We start from the raw sequence: 25,434 nt of genomic DNA, 5'->3' as shown, positions 1-25,434 counted from the left end.
AACAGACATAAGATTGCTCTATCAACTCAGGAATGACCATCTACCAAGGGTATTTCCTAATCTCACCCTCCTTCTCGACATCCAACCCCCTCGCCAACTGCTTCTCATGCTCTCTATCAAGATACTCTAACAGCACCTCACCATACTTCTGCTTACCCTTATAGTTCGCAACCTTGTCATCCCAACTCCTCACCGCACTCGCCAACCTCCCCGGAACGTAATCCTCCTGCGCAATCTCCGTCACAGGGTGAAAATACGTACGAATGGTAAAAACCACACCTCCAGTCTTTGGTAACCGACGAAGAGACTGTCGCTCAGATCGAAACATGTGGTGCTCAACAGCTCTATCCTTCTCAGCGGTGCTCCAGCTCACAGAGGGTGCGTCTTCGTTGCCGATACTCCAGCTCCAGGCTAGACTTTCGTCGACTTGGATGAAGTAGTTGTTGCGGTTGTAGACTGTTTCTGGGCGAAGGCGCTTGAAGAACTTGCACATTCCGGTCTCGAGCTTTTCCTTGAAATGGGGGACGTCGCCTGATGTGTGGATGTCGGAGAGGGACATGCCGTATTTGTCTGAAAGACGCCAGAAACCAGCGAGGAGAATAGCACCGGCGAGGAGATAGTATTGACCATCGGGACGTTCGATCATGATCGCGAGATCGTCTTGGATGAGACGCGAGCAGATGGCCATAGGGTCCTCAGCTAGTGGGCGCTCAACAATGTTAAAGTCTTCGCCTGACCATTTGTTCTTGATCCCAACAGCTGTCCGTTCAAAAAGACTTGGATATCTCGCAGGGAGGTAATCAGCCAACTCCTGCAGAAGCTCAATAGCAGCAGGATACGCATCAGGGTGCGTATCAACACACTTGGTCCCTCTCTCCTTGATCCTCGCAGCTTTATCAGCGTGGTATTTCGGATAGTGATTATCCAGCTCAATCCACTCCTCTACGGGACATGTGCGCAGACCCATGGTGACTTGATAGTTGGGGCCATAGCGGAATGCTCTGTAGGGGAGGGGCTTGGTCTTTTCGATGGACCAGTTGGGGTAGGGTTCTGGGACGGGGGTCTTGTAGTCGCTGGGTTGGTAGTTTGATGATACAGGAGGGAGTTTGCTTTTGTAGCGGAAGCTTTTGCGGCTTTGGATGATGTCGTTGAGCTTGTAGCCGAGAAGGGCGAGGCTTGTTATGATGCTGAGGAGTATGACGGCTTCGTGCGGGCCGAAGGAGGATAATGAAAAGTCCATGATGATCTGGACAAGAGAAGTACTACCTTGATGTAAGTAAGTACAATAGAAGGTGCTTTTGCTGTAGAACAACCGTGTAAGTCAACACATATATACACAACCTCATCAGCACACTTAGCAGCCATACCACTCATTTTAACCCACCATCCCACTATCACCCCCCCCATATAAACAAGTTACGTATCTATCCTTTTACAAACCGGAAATCGCTTCTCCAAACGGACGCTCCACGCCCCGCGACCTCCGCTCCCGAGAACCCCACCCACCTTGGAACCTCCGGGCAACTTGACCCAAATAGGAAAAACCATGCTATCGCCATCTTATCATTCCCCGCAAACAGTCCGGTAACATTGCTCCAAAGAGGGAATGAATGTTTTGGTGATGGTTAACCTCGCCGCTTATGTGTGAAACTAGAGCAAGTAAGTAAGTATCTCGAGGAAGAATGAGGCTTGAGAGATGGGTATATGAAAGGGTCTTTTCCTCGATTGTCTGTATCTAGCATCAAGCAATCTACTTCCATCTCAAACACTCCATCTCTTCACTCAAACAAACCCTTAATAAGTCAATCTCCAAAAGATCTATCAAAATGGCCTCCTTCAAACACTTCGCCCAAGCCCAATCCAAATTCGAGATCCCCCCTCTCTCAGGCGGAAACACCTTCATCGGCGACATCCACTCCACGCCCGAGGGCGCTGAGAAGCCCCTGGCCATGGGCCTTTTCCGCGTCAACAAGGGCGAGCCTCTCACATACACATACAAGTACGACGAGTGCAAAATCATCCTCGAGGGCAACTTTGTCATTGAGGACTCGACGGGCCAAAAGGTCGAGGCCAAGGCTGGGGATGTGTTTTATATCCCCAATGGCGCCACGCTGACTTTCTCTTCGCCGGATACGGGGTTGGCGTTTTATACTGGTGCGCGAAAGATGGGCGATCTATAGATGGAAGGGCTTGGAAAGCGGGATCTGATAGATTAGAATACTTCATATATGAAGCTCTCAATTAAGCCAATAACCCAAGTTGAACTCATACTGTGATATCTCGCTATCAACTCCAAACATTGATCCAATAAACAATTTCATTTACAATCCTACCCAAACATTGATCTCAAGTTGTTATCCTCCATCACGTCCACCCAATGCACCGAAGCCGACCCAGGTGCTTCGCCATCATACGCATCCCATATAGCCTTGATCAGCTCCTTCGCCATCATAACCGGTTTCGGCGGTAAACTGCTTTCCAACATGTTCAGCCGACCGGTGATGAAATGCCGAGCGTTGCTAATATCGAGCGACATGCGGGATATTAAGTTGGCGGGTGGCGGTGAAGTGCCCAGCATGTCCATAGAGAAGGGATCTGTCTGGAAGCTTGACGAGCCGATGGCTGCATCGAACGAAGAGGTAGAAATGTCGAGCATCGTTGTAGTATCGTAGCGAAGACCAGTACTCGCGGTGATGTATAGCAACGGTTGGATACAGCGTGTGCCAGAGTTGGGCGGAATATGCTCCAAGACATTAACAAGGCGAAGACTCAACGGAATAATCCACTCCTCCCAAGGAATATGTCGACTATTCGCATGGACAGAATCAGTCGGTAATCGCAAAGCCACCAGATCCGGGAAAGTCTGATACAGCTGCAATAACGCAGCAAGTTTATAAGCTTCAGCGACCTGCGCAAGATGAAGCGACGGCGTGCGATAATCTCCCGTGTTAGCAACACAAAGGGTATTCTGGAACTCAAGCCCCAGGAGCTTCTCCTCCAACCGTTGCGCCTCTTGGATCTCCTCCAAAGCGCGCTGGAAATCCCGTCCTGTTTCTTTGGGCAGTTTGAGATTGCGTCGGAAGCTTCGGCAGAGCCTTATCGCTTGTGCGAAGAGCTGAGAAGCGAGCGGGGAAATGCCAGTCCACGGGTGCGGTGAGTTGTCCACGTATCGCTCGGCTAGTTGCATTGAGGAGTCGGTTTGAGGGCCTGTGACTGGATCGTCGGTGTCGAGAGCTGTATCGTCTTGGTGAACTGCGGCAAGGAGCATTTCGCAGTATGTTAGACTCCTGTTGAAATATGATAAGAGTTCCAGGTCTTTTGCTGAGAGAGATGAAATACGTCGGTTAAGGCGGTTCAAGATCTTGCGAGCTGATCGGAAGAATGGTAGGCCTAGTTGTCGCGCATCGACCCAACACACCGTCGTTCCCAGACAAAACAGCGAGAATAATGCGCCAGCGGGCATATTATCCGCAGCTGGGTTCTGAATAATCTCTTCAGCTTCTGAAAGCACTGATCCAGTAGCTGCTTGCAGGAAATACATGGCCGATTGCTTCATGTGCGGTAATCGTGTAGACAAGAAGCCAGCAGACATGCTCTGTAGTGAACTAAACACAGACTGAGAACTCGTGCATAGCTCGAGAGCGAGTTTCCGATTGAGGTTAAAGTCTGAGTCGAAACCAGACCATAACGTGCAGACTTGCTCGAACCAGTTGCTGATGAGGAGGGATGAAGTGTCGGTTATAAGTCCGACAGTGAGTGGTGTTCCCTCGAAATATTGAGATTCATTCGTCGGTGTAAGAGCCTGAGAAGTCATTTCGACATTCTGAACCGTCATATCGCTTATGTTCTCTTCAACGATGGAATTCGACCGTGCAAAGATATCCGACTCGGTACAAGAACTCGTAGTCCAGCTCGCGTCACCCAGAATTGAAGTGTTATCCTCAATAGGCAACTCCTCGGCCAGCGCTGGAGCAAGTGGCTCTAGTGGGATGTCGAATACCGCCGAAGGTGTCGCTACGAATGACGGTTCGGGCTGTATAGTCGAACTTCTTCGCGAAGAGGTTGGCGAAGTTGGGGCCGCGAACTCGAAGTTTACCTCGCCTGGTTGATGTTTGAAGGACCATTTAAACTCTTTCCAGTAACCACCGCATTTGACACCTTTTCGAATACATCTCAGACACTCAGGTCTTGTCTCATCGCATTTTGTCTGGACAGTCAGTATGCGATATCACAACAAGCAGAGTGAACCTACATGCTTAGCCTTGCAAGTAACACAACCCGAGCGAGACCGTGGATTAGGACCATTCTTGGTCTTTGAGGCTCTTCTGCAATTTGGCTTTGTTGATGTTTTCGTCTGCATTTTGCATGTCTCTCACTCGGTAGAAAAAAAAAAGTAGAGGTTGGAGCTATGAAATGAAAAAGGAGAGAAGATCGTCCTCGCAAGAACATGGAGGTGTTGGTCCTTAATGGGGATTCGAGAACGGGACATGGGGGGCCTGGGCGTGGCAACGTATCTCCAGGCCCTGGACCATTGGACGAGATAAAAAAACGCGGGGAAGTGCATCACTATCAGCCGCTAATAGACGCTAATTCTTGGGTTCACTGTGACGACGTAACGCTGATAAGAGGTGAAGCTATTGGTTTCTGTCGAGAGATAGGCTTTGGAAGCCGAGATGAGACATGTGCGTCTGAGCGATATTCTGAACTTGCTGTCTGTTGAACAGTTTGTATTATATCAAGGTAAATGTATTGTAAGATGCTGCTATACGTGGAAACAGAAACTATACGTCCATATCCTGGGTCACATTCTAGAGCTCAAGTGGACATTTGGTGGAGTCAAGCATCGATCCCGATACTCCACCAACTCGCATCTCGGCACTCGCTTATCATACCCAGCTACGATAAGAATTCAACACTCAAAGCTTAGATACCATAACAACAATAATATGAAACGTCTCAACGCTTCTTATCATCTCAGAACCTAAACTTTCACATCCTCAAAGCTCATGCCAGAAAGCTTCCAGAAGTCAAGGCTCACTATCCATCTCCGGCAAGATGCGGGGTGCACACCCAAACCACATGCTCACTAATGAACGCCTCGTCCTCTGTTTCGTGTAACTCTATCCGCCAGGTTTCGAGAGGCTCGATCGTGGCAAGCTATTACTAAATGGAAATTCATTGCCGGCATGTCAAGTTCATGACATCCCCTGGGAGCTCCACACTGAAAATCCGGGGATGGGGTAAGCTTTACGGACACCGACGTCAATCCATTGAAACTAAGCTGTTTACCCCTGGAAATACATGTTATATAGTGGTCTTCTAGAACCTTTATTCGACCTTTCACTCTCCAGGAGTATATAGACCCACAGCCCGCATCGAATGGTACTTAAAAAAAGGGAGAAAAGACAATAAGGCGTGAAACCTTACAGCACCTTGAACTCATCAGTACGCAATCTTCATAAATGTCCAACTTGATAGTTCGTAATAGTCAGTTTTATGGCTTTTTGACTGGTACGGTTTCTACATTGCTTGCTCTATTTCTACTTCTAGGTCTAAAAAAAAACCACAAAATCTGGCCTAAAACTCAACAAATCTATCACAACCTCGCCTTCACACCATCCTGTTCAAGATCCCCCTTGGCCTTCGCATTCCACCTCCTCCACAAACCCTTCCTCAACTCCGTACCCTCTATGAAATTTCTAAACCACTCTCTCCTAAACTTGGGCAACTTGCGTCCCACCCCTGGCTCACCCTCTCCCGCGAGCTCCCTCACCGCCTCAAAGTAATCCTCAAAGTCCGGAAACACAACAGAGAACTTTGGTCCATCGCCGTGTGTCTGTATCCTCTCATCTTCCCACTTCTGCATCTCCTCCTGCGAAGGTACAGTCGCTCGGCCCGCGAGGATACGAGCTGCGTAGACGGCTTGCCACTCGAAGATCTTGAACGTGAGACCGGCGCCTACTGCACCTACGAAGAGAAGCGTAGGGTCTTTGTGCCATACGATGTGTTGGTACAGACCTGGTACGCGGTTGTTGCGGACGGGGAGGGAGGGCAGGAATGGGAGGGTCCAGCTGTAGCCTGTGCCGAAGATGATGTGGTCTACATCTGCAACACTGGTTCCGTCGATGAAGTGCACTGTTCGGTTGACCACTTTGGCGATGGATGGATGTTGCTGGATCTTGGGGTGGTCGAATGCTACGTCGCCGAAGAAGACGTTTGTGGTGTGGCCGATGGTTACACAATGGATGGGTGATTTGGCTGTGTCGACGAGATCAACTGCGATATCCGCCGCTGAGACAGAAGCACCCACAACAACGACTCTCTACACGCGAATTAGCACAATCACAGCCTCAAGGTGACGCAACTCACCTTGTCGTGAAAAGAGTCTCGCCCTCGGAAGTGCTTGCTGTGCACTACACTCCCCGGCCTCGTCTTCTCAAACTGCTCCAAGCCCTCGACAGCTGGGATATACGGCACCCAATAATGACCACTCGCCACAACCACAGCATCAAAGGTCTCGCTCCACCAGTAATCCTGCTTCTTTCCCTCCTTTCTCAACACAACTTTCCACTCATCGCCGGTCTTCTCAACGTGTTCCACAGTGGTGTTGTATGAGATGAGATCTTCGTAGTGATTACGATGCAAGATGCCTGCGATGTAGTCACGCATGACTTTCCAGTGCCGGAAGGGTGTGTTGGGGCCGTGCATCCCGATCGATCTCTCACTGCGGATTTCGGGGATGGGTTCCTGTGTGTATTCCATGGTGGATGTGTCCACGTTGGTTTCTAGGTAGGGATACAGAGATGATTCCTCATGGCGTGGTTGTGTAGACTTGGGAAGAAGTGTTGGTAAAGTCTCGGGGATGGACAGTTGCTCATCTGCTGTACGATCTGCGAGCTTTGCCAGATTTGAGATTGTTGGAGGTTGAGTTGTATCACCAATCCTTTCATCGTCAGATCCAGTTCTCTCACCATATAATTTAGTAGTTCACTAGACATCTCATAACTCACCAACAACCTCCAGGTCCTTCACGGCGTTCAAAAACCCTGATAAGATCAAACGCCTTCTCTTGCGCCAGAGCATCAACCGCAATAGCACCCGCTGGCCCGGCGCCGATGACCGCCACACGTTTTACACGAGGTACAGACATGGTAACAGCTCAATGCAGAAAACAGCGCAAGTGTAACCATAAACGAAGCGCAAGACACACAGATTTGGTATATGCGACAAGTGAGGGAGGCGAAATACAGAAAAAGAAAGGATTTAACGTCCTTTTGTCGTTGAGTCGGAGGATTTTAGCGGCCGATATGCTCCACATGCGGCACGTTTGTCAGACCAGACCCTTGATTGTGCCTCAGATGCGATATATCACGCCATAGCAAGGGTTGTGATGTATACATCTCCGATTTGTTGCAGAGGTGTAATTGAGTTTATGTCATGGGATTGTTCGTATGAGATTTATGGATTCTAACGCCATTTCTCGATCTGCCGAGTTCTAGACAGAGGATTTGAAGGTTTCGGGAACAGTGACCCTGATAAGCATGACAAGGTTTACAGTAAGAGTTCTCGTTTATATTGAAAGTCTGCATGATAGGTCTACCGTCACCTCTAGCATACGAGAACGCAGACCAAGCACATTCGCACTGCCTTGTCCCCAGCGCTAACAATAAACGTCAAAACTCAAAAGCAATGGCATTGAAGGTATAAACTGCATAACCAGATGCATCGCAAAAAAAAAACATCGCCATGATCCATCATCGTGCAACATGCCCTCCCAACTCCAAACGATCAACCCATCTTGAAAACGACCCCAGATGCAAACAACCTAACCATCAACGCCACGCAGAACAGACACAACAGACGTAACTTTTCATCAGACCCATAGCTCATCAACAACTAAACAATAGCCCCATACTGTCTAAACGATGCGCGCGAAGATGGCCCAACAGATTGTTCAGGTCGATACTCCTCAGGTCCGTATCGTTCCAGCTCTCTTAGCCAAGCATTCATCCTCGCCTTCTTATCATCGCCCAGACTGCCATACTCATGCGCAGCCCAATCCTCCTCACTCAAGCTCCACAGCGTCAGATGCTCAAAGATAGCCATGACAGCAGAGATGACAATAACCGCGATCGGATTCCCCCAATCATCAGACCACGCAGCGTAGAATATCAGCACAAACGCATCGAGCGCATCGCTGAACAGATTCGTCGCAAGCGCACGAGTCACTTCGCGACGAGCAGCCGAGTCCGTCGCAGCGTTTGTAGTATCGCTCGTGTACAAAAGACCCGAGAGGAGAATATCGCGGATGCCGATTAGACTGGCGAGCATATACGCTGAACCATCGGGTGCGATGTCGAGGGCCCAGAGGCCGAAGCGCGGGTATGCTATCAGCGAGACACCGCGGGCGAAACGGGCGAGAGAGAAAGTCGTGATGGCGAAGCGCTGAACATGGTTCGCTGCTGTGGGAGCAGGAGGAGGAGGAGGAGGAGGTTGCTCATATGGCGATGCGATGGCTGTGGGCGTGGAGATGGGAAGTAGAGGAGAATTCGAATGTGGCGGCATTGCCTTGATTATTTTGGTTTGGTTCAGGCCGTCTCGTCACAGTAGGAGTAGATATTAGATGACGTTGGAGGACTTGGGTCAACGAGCTCAAAATTATCACGGACTTGTATTAAAAAGACGATGAAAAAGTAGAAAGCAGGAAGACCTAGGAGAAACGGGAGGAGAGCTACGAGTAATATGAATACCATAATGACACACAAGACGCAAGACGCAACGAGATATTATCTTCCAAGGTCTTGTAAGACCCATGCCTAGCACCAAAAAAAATCCCATCAAGCTCACGCGTTTCCCCACAGATAAAGTGGCGTTTCGTTTTAGAGGGTGATGACCCCCAAATCCAAATCCGCTCCCCTCCATCACGATCTCGATGCGACGCAGCCTTGGGAACTTTAGCTCCGACAGTCGGTGAGAGAAGAATGAGTGATGAATGATGAAGCTGGGTGTTTGGGGAGGGGATGATCGTTCTGCAATAGGGGTCCTTCAGTGGCGATGAATCATGGATGGTGCATTGTATGTGTCGTATACTTTGCTTCTTCTCTTCTCTTCTACTGTAAATGACTCTGTAAATTATGTTAGATGTGATTTGAGTGAGTGCTGGCCAGCCATGAACTGGTGGAGATAAGACGATATCATCATCCCACTCTGACCTGCTTCTGATCAAACCACTGCAGAGCAAACCTCCCCCGTGTTCCTCTGCTTCGACAGGCGCTTTCAAGGGGTCGCACATCAGCCTCTCTCGATGCGACCTCGATCACACCCTCATTAATACAAAGAGGGTTGCTAGCATGCATCGCGTCTCTCCCGCCTCTGAGCGGGGAAGAGCTCAGAGCTACTGTATATCTATCTGACTCGCGACAGGGATTAGCTAGGTGTTTCCCCAGCCTTCTCTAGTCTCCCGGTGTCTGTAGGCATGGAAATGGTTGTTTTTCTTAACTTGAATTGTACTGCGATGGTGTTGTCGTATATTGCTTTAGGTCTTGTGCATAACAGATCAACAGCCTCGCCTCATAAGTCCACCGCTCTAACTGCATTCAAAGAGTTCCATTTGATCGGTCAAGCCTTAGCATCGCGACTTTTGACTTGGTGTTGTGATTATCAGACGGAAACGGCAGCTAGAGAACCGGATAGTGCGGGATATCCCACCCTTTTTCACCATCACGCGGACAGATCTCTTATCTCTATCTTACACAGCGGCCAACCAAGGAGCTTCACTCGTTCGCACACACTTGCAGCACAATGCATTGATATTTTATCGTAAACGCGCAATGTACACTGCATGCATATGTGCAGTGCATATGAGGAGGGGGAACACTGGCATTGTAATACGGTCATGCTGGCGAATTGTCCATAAATAGTTTGATGCAGATGGCGGTTCTGAAATGGCCTTGATACAGATCGAGTTTTATTAGAGGTCTGTGTTTTGAGTCAGGTTGACAAAGTAACCCCGCCATTCAAACAACTCAAAGAGTCATTAGTAGGTATTAATGTCTATTTACGCCTTGGCTTGATTAACCACTTTGATGGAATTTCGTAAAATTAGGTAGCTTGCGACTACGCCTTTTGCTGGTCCAGACCCAGGATTTCGGATGCAGTTATCCCTGCCATTTCTTAACTGAATGGTGAAATGTCACTTGAAGTGCAATCTTTGAACTGTCTCAGCCATGCTGCAATATCGCCAACCGCGTGCACTATAACCAACCGTAGTGACATATCAGCAAATGACAAGAAAACACCAACATGAATACCCAATCCAGTGACCTCCACCGTCATATCCAAGCTACCTAGACTTAAGATACTCTGTACTCCATACTGCAACTGCACTCATACCCCAGCACTCGCTTCTCCCCGTCAGATCTATCCCCCGATCTCGCCAACTCTATTTCCTCACTTCGCTTCAAACCCTCTCGCCAGTATTTCACCCATCTCCATAAATTACTCGAATCCGAAAACCTCGGACATCAACTCAAACCCCGAAGTCAAATCTAACCGTGAATAGTACCTCGCTCGTGCCGTGTCGACTGGCATGTTCTCAACGCCAAGGGGTCCAGATCAGGCACTAGCCTTGCAGCGCCGAGGACGTCAGAATCGCCAAAGAGACAATTCCAAAGGATGCTTTTACAGTACAGCTTCTGCGTAAACGGGCAAGTCAAAAGATGAGTTACGCGCGGGAGGTCTATCCTGTTTCGTCAGTGTAAGTTGACATGTTACGCAATTTATCATGATCAAGGGGCTTCTTCCCTCTTGTCTCTTGTCTTTTTGGAACCTATCACATTTGCAGTAGAAGAAGCCAAACAGGCCATTCTTGTAGTCTGTCATTGGATGTTTTACCCGGTTGTGCATATTCTCGTGGTTTTTTGTTCTCTCCCCCTCATCCAGTGAGGGAGTATTTATAGTGGATGCTGTCCCGAGGAATCGAGGCGCATTGTGATAGTTGGAAGAATAACGGCAAAGACATGGGTGCTCACGATACAGAAGGTAAAAGGGCGAGTCCGAGGAGTAGTCCTCCATTACAAGAAAAGTCAGATCTGACGGGGCATGATGAACAAGGTATGAGGGTGACATTTACATTGGGGCATTGAGTAGAAAGGGGACGTTGAGTTGAAATTGAAAGAGTCAGAAAACAGATGCAATGAGTCGCACAAGATAATCGTATGACAGCTAATACCACTGCAGATACAGACCCATCCCCCGATGATAACCAAGGCCTTTTACACGGCAACGCAGTAATCGAAGCCGGCGGCAGCGACGAAGACGGTGAATTCTCCGCCAGCGACTTTGATCCTGACGATTCTTCAAGTCTTCGCTCCTCCTCAACATCCATAAGCTCCAGTATTCTCGAACACAGCTACCAAAACGGTCGTCGGTATCACCGCTATCGCCATGGCCGATATCCCTTGCCGAACGATGAGGCAGAGCAGAATCGTGAAGATATGCTTCATGCGATGATGTTGGAAGCTACGGATGGACGGTTATTTTATGCGCCGATAGGTGAGAATCCGCAGAGGATAGCGGATTTGGGGACTGGTACGGGGATATGGGCTATTGAGAGTATGTGAAAAGACTGAGCCAGAGAGATGATGCTAATGCCGTTAGTTGGTGAGAAATATCCAAGTGCTGAAGTGTTGGGATTGGATCTAAGTCCAATACAACCGACATGGGTACCTCCAAACGTCAAGTAAGTCATACTCAAATATACACATATTCTCAAGTCTAACTGGACAGATTTTATGTGGACGACATCGAAGACGAATGGCTCAACGGCGATGACTTTGACTTTGTTCATCTCCGTAACATGATCCCAATCCTCAAATCGCCCGTAATCCTCCTCAAGCAGGTTTATGCGTAAGTCCACCCATTCTACGCCCAACATCCCTCTAATGATACCAGAAACATGAAACCCGGTGCCTGGGTAGAACTCCAAGACGTAGACGGCCAAGTCCACACAGACGACAATAGCATTCCCGACGATTGGCCCCTTAAACGCTTCACGGAGATCATCGTCCAAGCATTCGCCCTCTACGAAACGAACGCACACGCCGCTGTATTCGGAGCTCAATATCTCGCTGAAGCAGGATTTATAAACATTAAACACAATTACATTAAATTACCTTATGGGACATGGCCAAAAGACAAGTAAGTCACGTCACCTCCTGAGAGTACTGTTGCTAATAGTGTCAGGGTCATGAGGTTGGTGGGCATGTATTATCGAACTGCATGTGAGGAGTTCTTCCCGGCGATTGGGAACTTGCATTTTCCGCAGCTGGGCTGGGGTAAGGATGAGATGGAGGTGTTTTTTGCAGAGTGTAGACAGTCCATGAGGGATCCGAATGTTCATGCTTATGGGAAGATGCATTTTTGGAGTGGGCAGAAACCATTGGATGCATAGAGTGGCTTGATAATGGGATCTACAGAACCGTGATGAGAAATGTTGAAATATTATGTATCGAGGATCATGTTTAAGCGTTGGTGCAAGAGGGGAACTGAACAGTATATGCTTCATGATTTATGCCATCAAATACCACTTTTTAAACCCAACTCCAACACAACCAGATATACAGAATCTATTGCATTACCTCCGTCCCTTCTTGGCCTTCTTACTTCTAGGCTCCTCATCTCCTCCCTCAGCATTTCTTCTCTTCTTCCTACCCTCCTCCAGCAACTTCTGCATACCCTCCGTAGCCTTGAACTTAGGATTCGAAGGATCAATAGCATACTCGTGACTCTCAAACACAGCCTTGAAACGATCATCGTCAACGTCCATGCTAAAGTCCTCCTGCAGACCACCGCGAGATTCTTTCGCGAGGGCCTTCTTCTTGGCCTTGCCCTTCTTCTTCTTGGCTTTCTCGGCGCGCACGATCTCGTTCATGTCGAAGTGGTCCAAGTGATCAGCTTGGTCTGCATCCGCGTCGGCCATGACCTTCTCGAGCTGTTTCTTCTGGGCTTTGTTTTCGGCCTCGGCGGCTTCGCGGGCTTCTCGCTTCTTGAGACGGTCGGCTTTGCGGATGGAGGTCTTGGATGATGCTGCGGGGTCTTCGGCGGCAGTGAAGAAGGGATCGTCGAATCCAAGGTCTTCTGTCTCACCCTCAGGAGCCTCAACAACCTCCTCTTCCTCCTCTTCGGCATCGGGGTCCTGGCCAGCACGTCGAGCTCGTGCAGCTTCGCGCTTCTTCTCCTTGCGCTCCTTTTCCTTTCGGATGTACTTCTCAATTGTTGTCTCTTCCTCAGCTGTCTTCTTAGGTGCGCTCTCTGACAGAGCAGGGGTGAAAGTAATCTCCATGTCGCCTACGGGGGCGTTCTTGGAAGACTTGGTAGGTTCCTCAGATAGACCCAAGGCAGCGCGCATTTTCCGACGTGCCAACTCCTTCTTGGAAAGCTTGGGCTCGTCCTCTGCCTTTTCTTCAACGACCTCTTCTTCCTCTACGTCGTCATCTTCGCTGTCGCTTGCCAAGTATGCACGGAGATCGTTTTCTTCAATCTCGTTGCGACTACCACTAAAAGCGCGGTTGATAGACTCCTTGCGCGAAGCCTCCTCGGGATGCATGTCCCAGGTAAGCTTGACCTTGGAGCTTTGAAGGGCGTTTGTGACGAACTCAACAGGCTTGTATGACTCGGGAACCTTTTCGCACTCGTCTCTGGGCTCGTCATCGAAAGTAACATCGTCGGGAACGAATCGAAGGTCGAGAAAGTTGGAGGATGACTGGTACTCTCGTCCATCGACAGATTCGTAAAGCTTCTGCGCAACCGCTGAGCTTGAGCAGACCATGACAGCATAGTAGTATCGTAGGCGGTCGAGCTGGTAAGATCGCAGCGCATCGCTGTCAAAGTCCTGATCGTCACCCTCTTGGAGCAAACTCTTCTTGATTCGCTCGTCTCCATCCTCACTTTCCTCATCGCTGTCATCCGAATCATCGTCCGAGTCGTTCTTGGAGTTTTTGAACAATTCCTTTGGAGGTCCTTCAACTTCTTCCTGCTGCATGCGCTCCTTGCCAAATTCGCTAGGGTATACTGAAATCTTTTCGATCTTGCCACCAGTCTCAGGAAGGAAACTGTTGAAGAGAGCCATGAGGTCTGTGGATTTAACGTGGTCCCAGTCAAGATTGACAATGGCGATTCGATTCGTCACTTCTCCAGCCTCGACGTCGTTTTGCTCGTCTTGGAATCGCTGCATATCTCCTTCAGTATCGACTTGCGCGCCACCTTCTTCTTCGTCAGAGTCGGACTCTTCCTCCTCAGATTCAGAGTCATCTTCAGAAGATGAGAAGCCACCGCCTCGAGCAGGATCGTATTTCTCGTGCGCCTTTCGCAATTCTCGCTGAACGACTTCGTCATCGTCGACCTCGATGTCTTCTTCCTCCCCTCCCTCCTCCTCCTCCTCCTCGTCTTCGTCTTCATCCTCCTCGCGGTACAGCCTTTGCAGAGCCTTCTTCTTGGAATCGGACTTTACTTTTCGGCCATATCGATCGACCTTGGCGGTAGTAGTGAACTCATCATCCTTGAGCATGCGCGAGAATCGCTTGTCGATTGTGGTTTTTGTCTGCTTCTTCGAGGGCAATCTGAATCGAGGATCGGTCTCGAAGTCGGCAAATCGCTGATCGGCGATTTGGCTCGCCGCAGGGGCAGCCTTCTTCGTTTTCTTATCGTTTTTCATATTATCTTAACGAAGCTAGTTGTGATGAGTTCGCGAAGCTTGCTTGAGTGGAGGGGCAGAAAACAGTTGGATTCAATTTTTTGGCGGTGAAACTTTTCTGCCATGGCGGTAAGCTTCTTCTGGTCAAGCGCCCCACAGTCGGCCATCGGTATCCCCAGGCGCCGGGCCTTTTCCAAAAAATTTCCAGCGACTTTGGACTTGGACTTCGATTTTGGTTTGCGCCAACGACAAGGTCTAGAGAACATCGCCTCAATTCTCTTCATCTATATCGTCGCGACTCCCCACAATGCCTCCTCATGCGCGACCTGGGCGAGGACCTAAACCCCAAAAGAACGGTCGAACTGAGCAGCGCCAACAGAAGCGCAAGAGAGATCAAGAGGATCTTCAGCAGCTTGAACAACGAGTGAACGATTTGGTATGGGGATAAAATTTACGACAATCCTTTACTCTAGCTAATGCCATTTCAGGATCCCAAATCCGACGAAATCAAGAACTTTTCCCATCTTCCTCTCTCTGTACCGACCGCCACCGGCCTCGAAGCCGCACATTTCCAAACCCTTACCGATGTTCAAGCTCACGCCATTCCACTGGCTCTCAAGGGCAAAGATGTCATGGGAGCCGCCAAGACAGGAAGCGGGAAGACTCTAGCTTTCCTTGTTCCCGTTCTCGAGAAGCTCTATCGTGCCCAATGGACCGAATACGATGGACTAGGCGCCCTTATCATCTCTCCCACTCGAGAACTCGCAGTCCAGATCTTCGAGGTGCTTCGAAAGATTGGCAGAAACCATGTTTTCTCTGCAGGCTTGGTCATCGGTGGAAAGAGCTTGAAGGAAGAAGCGGAACGATTGGATCGAATGAATATTTTGATTTGCACACCTGGTCGAATGCTGCAGCATCTTGATCAGACGGCTGGTTTCGACGCCAACAACTTGCAGCTCTTAGTCCTGGACGAGGCAGATCGCATCATGGATATGGGTTTCCAACGTGATGTTGATGCGTTAGTCGAGCATCTGCCCAAATCACGACAAACACTCATGTTCAGTGCCACCCAGAGCAAGAAGGTCTCGGATCTTGCTCGTCTTAGTCTGAAGGACCCCGAATACGTCTCTGTTCACGAAGCAGCAGTTAGCGCCACCCCTACAAACCTCCAACAGCACTACATCATCACACCTTTGACAGAGAAACTCGACACATTATATGGTTTCATCAAGGCCAATTTGAAGAGCAAGATTATTGTCTTTCTGAGCTCAGGCAAACAAGTTCGATTTGTATACGAGAGTTTCCGTCATCTTCAGCCAGGCATTCCTCTACTACATCTTCACGGTCGCCAGAAGCAAATTGCGCGAATGGAGATTACAAACAGATTCACAGCTGCGAAGCAATCGTGTTTGTTTGCGACAGATGTCGTAGCGCGAGGAATTGATTTCCCTGCCGTTGACTGGGTTATTCAGGCTGATTGTCCTGAGGATGTAGATACATATATCCACCGAGTTGGAAGAACAGCTCGATACCAGAGCAATGGTCGAGCTGTGCTTTTCCTCGACCCTAGCGAAGAGCCAGGAATGTTGAAGAAGCTTGAGCAGAAAAAGATCCCCATACAAAAGGTGAATGTCAAGGAGAAGAAAAAGAAGAGTATCAAGGATCAACTGCAAAGCATGTGCTTCCAGAACCCAGATCTGAAGTATCTTGGCCAAAAGGCATTTATCAGTTACACGCGGTCAGTCCATTTACAAAGAGATAAGGATGTTTTCAAGTTCAACAAACTAGATCTTGATGGCTTCGCTGCTAGTCTTGGTCTCCCTGGTACACCACAGGTCAAGTTCAGAAAGGGCGAGGATATCAAGAAAATAAAGAATGCTCCCCGTGCTGGCATGTCTAGCGACTCTGAGATGGATGAAGATGGCGAGAAGTCAAAGAAAAAGAACGAGGTGCGCACAAAGTACGACAAGATGTTTGAGCGAACAAATCAAGACGTTCTGTCAAGTCACTACAACAAGCTTGTGCTTGATGGCGATGAGAAGGCGGATGATGACGACGGCGATTTCTTGTCGGTCAAGAGAGTGCTGAAGGATGATGAGCTAGACGACGAGGCAAACAACGCTTTCAAGAGCACAGCAAAGATCATTGATGGTCTAGGTGGTGAAGAACCATTCGTGGTCGACTCAAAACGTCGTGAGAAGGCTCTCAAGTCAAAGAAGAAGATGCTCAAGTTCAAGGGCAACTCTACCAAAGTTGTATTCGACGATGAAGGTAACGCTCATGCTATCTACGAGCTTAAGGACGAGGACGACTTCGTGGGAGAGGGTCCAGCCGAAGAACAGCGTCGCAAATTCGTCGAGGACGAGACATCGCGTGTTCGTGAGGCAGATGTGGACGACAAGGCTCTCGCCAAGCAAAAGCGTCGCGAGAAGAGGGAAAAGCGCAAGGCGGCCGAGAGAGCAGAGCGCATGGGCATTGTATCAGACGACGACGGCGACGCACCCATGTTGCACAACGCAGACGACGGCGAAGATCCTCTGGCGCTTATGCGTTCGCTGCCGATGGGAGACGACAGATCGGACAGCGAGGAAGATCGCGAGCCGCCCAAGAAGAGAGCCAAGAAGTGGTTCGAGGACGACTCGGAGGACGAGAAGAAGAGCAGGGGCAAAGGAAAGGTTATCAAGGTGCAGGACGAGCCGGAGACTTTGGAGGATCTCGAGGCGCTTGCTACTGGATTACTGGATTAAGGAGGTGGATGGGCTTGATACCCTTTGGAGCCTTGTATATAGGGATAGACAAAAGTTGCGAATTAAAATGCACAGGGTTAATGTTCAAGTTTACGCTCATGAAGTATCTGTTTTGAAAGTTGATTTATGCTGTCGTCAGAAACGTTATGATTAATTTGCAAATAGCACAATTCTCAGCAAAAGTTGTCTAGTCCCTCCCATACCAGCTCCACGCTTCAATGCTTTGCGTATAATTCACACTTCCATACAAGACTATGTACATGAACCAACCACTTATCCCCAACGCCCAGAAAGCACAATGAAGTCTAAACTGCGCCAACAGATTCATTCATCCGCTGGTTTTAACAGCAACTATTCCACCAAGTTTCCAAATAATCGAATGCGATAAAAGCACGTATGGTCTACCGCGCCGTAATTGCCAATGGATCGAACGACGATCTGATCTGTGCCGATTCCGAGGTTGGAGAACTGATCTTTGATGTGCTGTACGTGTACGCCGTCATTTAACTCGTTTCCGACATACTCAAAATCGCTGATCTTGACGAATTGGTCAGATAGGGGAACAGACACATTCCGATTTGTTGTGTCGTCCCTGAACCAGTTGGCTGTTATGGCAAAGACCTGATCACGCTCCATTTTGTCTTCGAATCTAGCAAAAACTTCAATCTGTCGCGGTCGAGCCAGTGGATCTGTTGTGGCGTTCTTATTAATGTGTTCGATGACAATATCAGTGGGAACGACCAGATGGCCAAGATGAACGGAGATTCTGGCACCATGGTATCGTCCGCTGCCATCGATGTCATGGACTGAGCAAAAGCAGTCTCCTTCATCTTGCCAAGGGAGAAGTGCTGCCGCGGCAGGGAGAGGATGTAAGCCAGAGATGCCGCGCTTCAAGGCTTCTTCAGTAGCGATGCCCTTCTTCCATGGATCCCATACACTTGTCGTGAGAGAGTTATCAATGGTAGCCCCAGCACCAACTGCAAAGAAGTTGACCTGGTGCTTGAGGCGCGTGTTCCAGTCTTCGTGAATCTTTGCCTTGGCACCAACTCCGAGGACTTCGTCCGATATAGTCTGGACAACGATCTCTCGAATGAGCTTCCTCATCTCAGCGTCCGATGTTCCCTGTGGAGCCATCAATTGTGCAGTACGGATCGACTCTTGAATATGAGTCAACATATCGGACTTAAGCTCTTGGAGCTCAGCTTGAACTGTTGTCTGATGGGTTGCCAATTCATTCCCAAGATGCTTTATGAATTCGCTTCGAGTAACAACTGTCTGGTTCTGCTTGCCAAGTTGTTCATTGACAATCTGGGCGATTTTCTTGTCGAATCCAGCTCCTGATCCAGCAGCTTTTGTCTTAGCCATTGCCTTTTCAATGAGCGGGTCGAGAATCTTGTTGTTGTTCTTGAACCATTTGTCCCAGAAAGTAGGCAGCTTCTCTTCAATGCCGCTGTCGACCACTTTTGTGAGCTTCGCCTGGAAATCTTTGTCTTTACCGAGTCCAGCCACAATAGCCTTCCACTGCTTTTCCGTGGAGATCTCGAAATTTCCGCCCTTCTTCTTCATGTTCAAAAAGCTCCCGCTCTCTTTTAGATAATCTTGAAGACCATGGTAGAACTGTTGAGGAATAGATGGTTTTCCATTGACGGTTTCCATGGTGATAAATTGAGGGAGTTTTGCTTCCAGTTTCTCGAGACTTTTCTTCTGGTCACTTAGTTTTGACGTCAGCTTCTTAACTGCCTTTTTGACTTCATCCGTAAGTTGAATGTTGTTAATGGGAGTCTCTGCAAAGACATCATACTCATTGTCGTCCCTGCTCCAGGAAGGCCATGGGGGCATTGAGAACGATGGCATCATATCTCCGACGTTGTGAACAAAGCCAGAAGGGTTCGGGATGTGGAAATCACCTAAGCCAAAGCTTGGAATGCTCGGTAGAGATGGTTTCACAGCTCCCATGCCTGAATACAGGAAGACTCCTAAAAGCAAGCTAACACCGACCATGAGAACAGTATAGACAACTCCTTCGATCTGAGACCCTCGGATTTGAATACCAGATAATCTGTCGAGAAAATTGACGAAATTATCCATAATCTTGTCGACCAACCATACGACAGATTGTAGATATGTCATGGGGTTCAGTAACTTCCACCAATCCGTAGGGCCACCATTGTTGTATTGATCATCGTCAAAATCGTCAAATTCATCGTCTCCACGCCGTCTCCAGATCAGATTGAATGGCCAGAGTGTTGATAACCAAGCAATCTGTTCCCGATACCATTGACGCCACGGCTCTATTTGGGGCGCTCGTTCTCTCTCGGCTCTCTCGGCTCGTTCACGAGCAATTTGATCCTCTGCTTCATGAATTTCTCGCTGAATGTCCTGGACACGCTCTTGTGGATCATGGGGAATTTGACGGGCCTTTTCAAATGCGCTTGATTGCGAAGCAGGCCTATCGACTCTAGAAAAAAGGCTCTGTCCTCCGCTTGTTCTTTGATCTCTCCTCTCAGGAGCAGCCTGTCGAGATAGCTGTTGTGCTGTCTGTCGACGGCTTGGGTTGGTAACTGTACGTGTAGAAGTCTTCTTTGTGATTGTACGTGCCTTTCTGGCATTGCCTCCATATCGGGTTTCCCTCTCACTGTCGTCTTGATCGCTTCCAGCAGAGCTTTCACTCTGCTCGCTATCTTCCACTGTCGGGGGGTTTTGAGGCCGGGGCTGACTTTGTCGAGTTTTGTTTGGGGCTGGTGTGTTCGCTGAAGTCCTGCTACGAGTAGGAGGCGCGTCCCTCTTTTCTGTCTCGTCTTCTTCTAGTTCGTGCGATTGTTGCCGTGTTTGTCTCGGTACTTGGAGTGACGTTTGTTGGGTGTCCCTAGGTCTACTGGGCTGCGTCTCGACATTGTGTTGCTCGCTTAGACGAGATGGCTGCAGGCTGCGCTGTACAGACGTATCTCGTTGAGCTCGAGGGTTTAGGTTGGGTGCAGCAACCTGCCTTTCAGTACTTGCTGTCAAGGATGGCACCGATCCTATTGTTGCATCTTCGTAGTATTCACTTTCCAACCCAAAGCTTAGTGAGCTATCATCATCTCTCTCAATCGCTAATTGCTTAACGTTGCCTGTTGCTGAGCGTAATGTATCTATTCCATGTTAGACTTGTCGAGAGCAATGTCCATGTCACTCACTGTCTCTCGATGGACCTGCGTCATCTGCCCTTGAGGAAGCTGCCCTTGGCTTTGCTGGCCGAACAAAGTCTTCCTCATCATCGGCGTTGTTCGCAAGGGCTTGATTGACGGCACTGCCCAAATCCATGCGCTGTAGACCAGCTCCCACTTTCGGCGGTGGTTCAGCACCAGAGCCATATGTGTACTGCCTCCGTGTACTGGGCGTTCCTTGCAGGGCCGGTAGATGGGGCCTCACCAACGTATTCGGCGGCTGATTCGTAGATTGTTGCTCGGGCTCCAGGCTTGTGAGGCGGGTAGTACGTCTGCTGACTCTGGGAGGCATGTTTGAGGTGGAATGTGAAGATTGAGTGAAGATGGTGTGAACAGAGGATTGAACAACAAAAAGATTTCAGTTTGAAAGAAAGGGCGCCTTTTTGTTTCATGAAAGTGTCCGTTGTCGTTAAGATGAGGATGAGGCGTGAAAGTGGTCGTTCTTTGTTCTCTGAGATGAAAATAGCAGCACTAACTTTGTGCGTCTACCACACAGACGTATAAAAGCAACACCACCAAATAGCTCCCCGCCTCTAGTTGTGATTCACAAAGACAGGTTTGCCGTATGCCAGCTTGGCTGGCCAATCTTAGCGCTGAGATGCAGTCAAACACAACAAAGAAACATGTTGGTGGCGGTGAGATTAGCAAACAATGAGTCCTGGCAGGTTTTGTCAAAAGTCGGGCGATGATGGCAGTGCAATAATTTCGGTATCGGCGATGAGTTCTTTTTGCTGGCTTGTTGAAATGCGTCTTTCTTTTTTTGTCGGTACTTCTTGTGATGCTATCGCGAAGATGCTGTATGCAGCCGACGCGATACGCGCCGAGGATTAGGCGGCGCAAATCGAGAGGCTGGTTGTACGTGATCACGTGCACTGGCGTCGTACAAAATCTCCCAAATCACAGTAAAGCAGCATCAAGATTGGTTCAAGAAATTCAGCTTAATAGACCTCAGGCAGATGAACTGCCTTGTTAATTTTCATTTTGCCTTTGTCAAATCAATGCCTGTTAAAGGGCGCCATCGTTCCATATTCCGCTGCATCTGATCGAGACCAACTCAACTTCACTTAGAGTTATTACCTAGTGAAGAATCGAGACTCGTACTCACAGTCCATTAAAGCCTCGACTCTGAGCAAAGTGCAAGATAATTCCTCTGAATTTGTATGAAATGAGGAATATCGATTAGCATTCTCTTACAATATCTGCATTCCTTCAGATTCGTGGCCGATACGAAAAGCAATACGAAGTCTCAGAGTCGGGTTTAGCCATCGGAGAGAGCGCTATCAATGCATAGATACATAAGTTAGAGGAGTCATTATTCATGAGTGGACGACACCAAAGGTTTACTTCTCCCTTAATTGCCAACTACACGACGCATTGTTTCTTAGAGTGCAGGTTGATTAAATACATCCATAATACGACAGAGAATGTAAGAGATATAATAAACATTACGAGGCCCGTACTCCACAAATACCCTGCCCGCCCACCATGATCGTCTCTTCGGTCCAGTTCAAGCCGGGTAAACCGTCGTTACTACGTACAAGGCCGTTGTATGGAGCGCATTTTGTAAACTCGATTTTTGAGTGTAATCCAATCGGGCCTATGCCATGCTGCGATATTATTTGCCACTCCTTCTCAATCATTCGACTCATTCTCGTGAGATCCGACATCGACAGTCTAGTCGTTGCTGAGACTTCAGCCTCAAGCCCCGAATAATCCTCCATGAGGCATGGGCATGTCAAGATCCTTGAAGTCCCACCGCCATTAAATTAGCAGCGTCAATCACATCAGCACGAACCCCCTCCTTCTAATAATAATGAGCGAGCCTAGCGAGCCCAAAAAAAAACAGCTGCCCCGCCATCCCCGACAATTCCCCCCTACCAATTCATTCATTGACCTTTAACCCCGCCATCCCTCAACGCAACCCGCCTCCTCGACTTCCTTTTGCTTTGTGTTTTTTCACCGCAATCTTGAATCGCTCAGTCAGAACAAAGAAATATATTGGAAATGCCTGTTGGAACTGTTCTCGTCACCGGGTACGCCACCCATTTACCCCTTGCGACACTGACTCCTCCTATCTCTCATTGGTCTCGGACATTGTGTTTGTTGTCGCAAGCTTCATGACGGATCATACGGTGTCGCAATAGACAAAGAAGCACCAGCTAACGATTGATCCTCCAGTGGTACCGGCTACATCGGCTCTTTCACCACTCTCGCCCTTCTTGAGCACGGTTACGATGTCGTTATCGTTGACTCCCTCTACAACTCTTCAGAGGTTGTCCTAGACCGTATCGAGCTGATCTGCGGTCGTCGACCTACCTTCTACAAGGTCGATGTCACGGACGAGAAGGCCATCGACGAGGTCTTTGCCAAGCACCCTGCCATTGACAGTGTCATTCACTTTGCTGCTCTCAAGGCAAGTCACATGTCAACCAATGCGATCATCTACGACTAACACCATCCAGGCTGTTGGCGAGTCTGGCGAGATCCCTCTCGAGTACTACCGTGTCAATGTCGGTGGCAGCATCTCTCTGCTCCGCTCCATGGAGCGCAACAACGTCAACAACATCGTCTTCTCCTCCTCCGCTACTGTCTATGGCGATGCTACTCGTTTCCCCAACATGATTCCTATCCCTGAGCACTGCCCCATTGGACCTACCAATACATACGGCCGCACCAAGTCCATGATCGAGGACGTTATCACCGACTTCATTAACGCCCAGCGAAGCAACTTGGAGAAGGCTGGTAAGGAGTTCAAGCAATGGAACGGTGCTCTGCTGCGATACTTCAACCCTTGTGGTGCTCACCCCACTGGTATCATGGGTGAGGACCCCGCTGGTGTTCCTTACAACCTGCTTCCCCTCCTTGGAAAGGTTGCTACTGGCGAACGTGAGAAGCTCTTGGTATTCGGCGATGGTGAGTTTTTCTATACCATAATTGCTGCGCATCTTCTAACATCTGGTAGACTACTCCTCTCGCGACGGTACTGCCATTCGAGACTACATTCACGTTGTTGACCTTGCCCGCGGCCACCTTGTCGCTCTTAACTACCTGCGCGAGAACCAGCCTGGTGTCAAGGCATGGAACCTGGGTTCCGGCCGTGGAAGCACTGTCTTTGAGATTATCAAGGCCTTCAGCAAGGTCGTTGGCCGCGATCTCCCCTACGAGGTCAAACCTCGACGACAAGGAGACGTTCTCGACCTCACTGCCAACCCGACCCTCGCCAACAAGGAGCTCAGCTGGAAGACCGAGCTCACAATGGAGAAGGCCTGCGACGACCTCTGGAAATGGGTCAGCAACAACCCCAAGGGTTACCGACAAGATCCTCCCGCCGAGATGGTTGAGGCTGTCAAGTCTTCCAAGGCTTAAAAATAGAAATAATGATGACCGAGGCCACCCTTGTGCGAGCAGGCCTCTTGCAGTTTACGGAGCGAGATGAAAACTTCTTAAAAGATTTATGTTTTTTGGTCATGGTTGAACCATCCATATAGCATTATAGACAGACAGCGCATTGAAAATGAAAATAAAAAGGCTAGACTTAATCGATTTTAATGAGCAGCTTTCCAATCGTCTTTCGGCTCTCAATGTCCTGGTGTGCCTGTGCCACGTCCTTGAGAGGGTACACCTTGTGAATGGTGAGTTCGAGCTTCTTGGACTTGATGAGATCGAAGAGCTCGGATGTGTACTTTTCAAGATCAGCTCGCTCGGAGACGTAACCGTTGACTACGGGGCGCATCAAGCGGACACACTTGGGTGTAAGTCGGAAGAGGCTCACAGGGTCCACGGCGCCGGACTATATTGTTGTTAGCTTGAGATGCGAACGTTGTTGAAATACACTTACTGCGTTGCCGAAAGAGATGAGGCTACCCTTGGCAGCAATCATCTCGAGATCTCCATCGAAAGTAGCCTTGCCCACACCATCAAAGATAACATCCGCACCATGACCACCAGTGATCTCCTTAACCTTTGCAACAACATCATCGTGAGAGTTGATGACCCACTCCGCACCATTCTTCTTCGCAAGCGCAAGCTTCTCCTCTGAACTAGCAGTACCAATAACCTTGGCACCGACAATTCGGAGCAGCTGAACAAGAAGAGTGCCTACACCTCCAGAGGCAGCGTGAACAAGAACCCATTGACCAGCCTTGACCTGACCAGCTTCACGGATGAAGGTCCATGCTGTCAGACCTTGGAGATAAGCGGCGACAGCTTGGTCAGTGGGAACCTCGTCGGGGATTTTGACAGCGTCAGAAGCGTTGACGACACTGTACTCAGCATATGCGCCCACAGTTCCCATGAAGACCACGCGCGTACCGTTCTCAAAACCCTTAACAGAGGAGTGAACGTCAACAACAGTACCAGCGGCTTCACGACCAAGCGTAAGAGGAAACTGGGGCGCCTTGTAGAGACCACTTCGGAAGTACGTATCGATATAGTTCAAGCCCGCAATCTGATTCTTGACGAGGATCTGGCCTTCGCCAGCTTTAGGAACAGCAACATCGTTGAACTCAAGGACTTCAGTGCCGCCGTTCTTGTTAATCTGAACGGCCTTCATCTTGGGGGGTACAGGCGCCATTGTTGCTGTTGAGAAATGTGATGTTATTCTAGAGATTCGCTGGATGGGGATTGAGGGTGTGAGTGATTTTGATATTGTGCTGGTTCTGAGCAGGGAGCGACGGAGAGGTTGAGCCATGAGGGTGAGTGTCGGGACTGGGGATTATTAATGTGTCGGGTCGGAAGAGGGCGGTTTTTGATGGAGGAGTGGTTCGGAGCTATGGCGGGGATTGGGGAC

General features: G+C 49.1%; 11 protein-coding genes across 11 annotated transcripts; 4 read left to right on the top strand and 7 right to left on the bottom strand.

Moving 5' to 3' along the window:
• Positions 1-40: 40 nt before the first annotated feature.
• On the bottom strand, positions 41-1,240 carry FPRO_10554 (uncharacterized protein; the record flags this gene model as incomplete). Its single annotated transcript, XM_031231530.1, has 1 exon — positions 41-1,240. The coding sequence occupies one exon, from the start codon at positions 1,238-1,240 to the stop codon at positions 41-43; it is 1,200 nt and encodes a 399-aa protein (XP_031081557.1).
• Positions 1,241-1,826: 586 nt separating this feature from the next.
• FPRO_10553 (uncharacterized protein) lies at positions 1,827-2,180 on the top strand (the record flags this gene model as incomplete). The annotated part of the gene is made up of 1 exon (XM_031231529.1): positions 1,827-2,180. The coding sequence occupies one exon, from the start codon at positions 1,827-1,829 to the stop codon at positions 2,178-2,180; it is 354 nt and encodes a 117-aa protein (XP_031081556.1).
• A 149-nt stretch (positions 2,181-2,329) lies between these two features.
• On the bottom strand, positions 2,330-4,360 carry FPRO_10552 (uncharacterized protein; the record flags this gene model as incomplete). The annotated part of the gene is made up of 2 exons (XM_031231527.1): positions 2,330-4,207; positions 4,253-4,360. 2 exons carry the CDS (start codon positions 4,358-4,360, stop codon positions 2,330-2,332), a joined length of 1,986 nt encoding a protein of 661 aa, XP_031081555.1.
• Positions 4,361-5,596: 1,236 nt separating this feature from the next.
• On the bottom strand, positions 5,597-7,150 carry FPRO_10551 (uncharacterized protein; the record flags this gene model as incomplete). Its single annotated transcript, XM_031231526.1, has 3 exons — positions 5,597-6,322; positions 6,370-6,943; positions 7,011-7,150. The coding sequence occupies 3 exons, from the start codon at positions 7,148-7,150 to the stop codon at positions 5,597-5,599; spliced, it is 1,440 nt and encodes a 479-aa protein (XP_031081554.1).
• A 746-nt stretch (positions 7,151-7,896) lies between these two features.
• Positions 7,897-8,565, bottom strand: FPRO_10550 (uncharacterized protein; the record flags this gene model as incomplete). Its single annotated transcript, XM_031231525.1, has 1 exon — positions 7,897-8,565. The coding sequence occupies one exon, from the start codon at positions 8,563-8,565 to the stop codon at positions 7,897-7,899; it is 669 nt and encodes a 222-aa protein (XP_031081553.1).
• Positions 8,566-11,018: 2,453 nt separating this feature from the next.
• FPRO_10549 (uncharacterized protein) lies at positions 11,019-12,451 on the top strand (the record flags this gene model as incomplete). The annotated part of the gene is made up of 6 exons (XM_031231524.1): positions 11,019-11,112; positions 11,239-11,613; positions 11,659-11,740; positions 11,788-11,907; positions 11,953-12,198; positions 12,244-12,451. The coding sequence occupies 6 exons, from the start codon at positions 11,019-11,021 to the stop codon at positions 12,449-12,451; spliced, it is 1,125 nt and encodes a 374-aa protein (XP_031081552.1).
• Positions 12,452-12,634: 183 nt separating this feature from the next.
• Positions 12,635-14,713, bottom strand: FPRO_10548 (uncharacterized protein; the record flags this gene model as incomplete). Its single annotated transcript, XM_031231523.1, has 1 exon — positions 12,635-14,713. One exon carries the CDS (start codon positions 14,711-14,713, stop codon positions 12,635-12,637), a length of 2,079 nt encoding a protein of 692 aa, XP_031081551.1.
• Positions 14,714-14,999: 286 nt separating this feature from the next.
• Positions 15,000-17,439, top strand: FPRO_10547 (putative ATP-dependent RNA helicase; the record flags this gene model as incomplete). Its single annotated transcript, XM_031231522.1, has 2 exons — positions 15,000-15,128; positions 15,181-17,439. The coding sequence occupies 2 exons, from the start codon at positions 15,000-15,002 to the stop codon at positions 17,437-17,439; spliced, it is 2,388 nt and encodes a 795-aa protein (XP_031081550.1).
• A 351-nt stretch (positions 17,440-17,790) lies between these two features.
• On the bottom strand, positions 17,791-20,937 carry FPRO_10546 (uncharacterized protein; the record flags this gene model as incomplete). Its single annotated transcript, XM_031231521.1, has 2 exons — positions 17,791-20,570; positions 20,616-20,937. The coding sequence occupies 2 exons, from the start codon at positions 20,935-20,937 to the stop codon at positions 17,791-17,793; spliced, it is 3,102 nt and encodes a 1,033-aa protein (XP_031081549.1).
• A 1,712-nt stretch (positions 20,938-22,649) lies between these two features.
• Positions 22,650-24,011, top strand: FPRO_10545 (putative UDP-glucose 4-epimerase Gal10; the record flags this gene model as incomplete). Its single annotated transcript, XM_031231520.1, has 4 exons — positions 22,650-22,678; positions 22,824-23,034; positions 23,108-23,558; positions 23,608-24,011. 4 exons carry the CDS (start codon positions 22,650-22,652, stop codon positions 24,009-24,011), a joined length of 1,095 nt encoding a protein of 364 aa, XP_031081548.1.
• A 169-nt stretch (positions 24,012-24,180) lies between these two features.
• On the bottom strand, positions 24,181-25,218 carry FPRO_10544 (uncharacterized protein; the record flags this gene model as incomplete). Its single annotated transcript, XM_031231519.1, has 2 exons — positions 24,181-24,435; positions 24,484-25,218. The coding sequence occupies 2 exons, from the start codon at positions 25,216-25,218 to the stop codon at positions 24,181-24,183; spliced, it is 990 nt and encodes a 329-aa protein (XP_031081547.1).
• Between the last annotated feature and the right edge of the window lie 216 nt (positions 25,219-25,434).

Source organism: Fusarium proliferatum (genome assembly GCF_900067095.1).
Source record: "Fusarium proliferatum ET1 genome assembly, contig: FPRO_scaffold005, whole genome shotgun sequence".
NCBI classification, from domain to species: domain Eukaryota; kingdom Fungi; phylum Ascomycota; class Sordariomycetes; order Hypocreales; family Nectriaceae; genus Fusarium; species Fusarium proliferatum.
The sequence above is the reverse complement of the archived record's forward strand: the minus strand, read 5'-3'. Positions and strand labels throughout refer to the sequence as shown.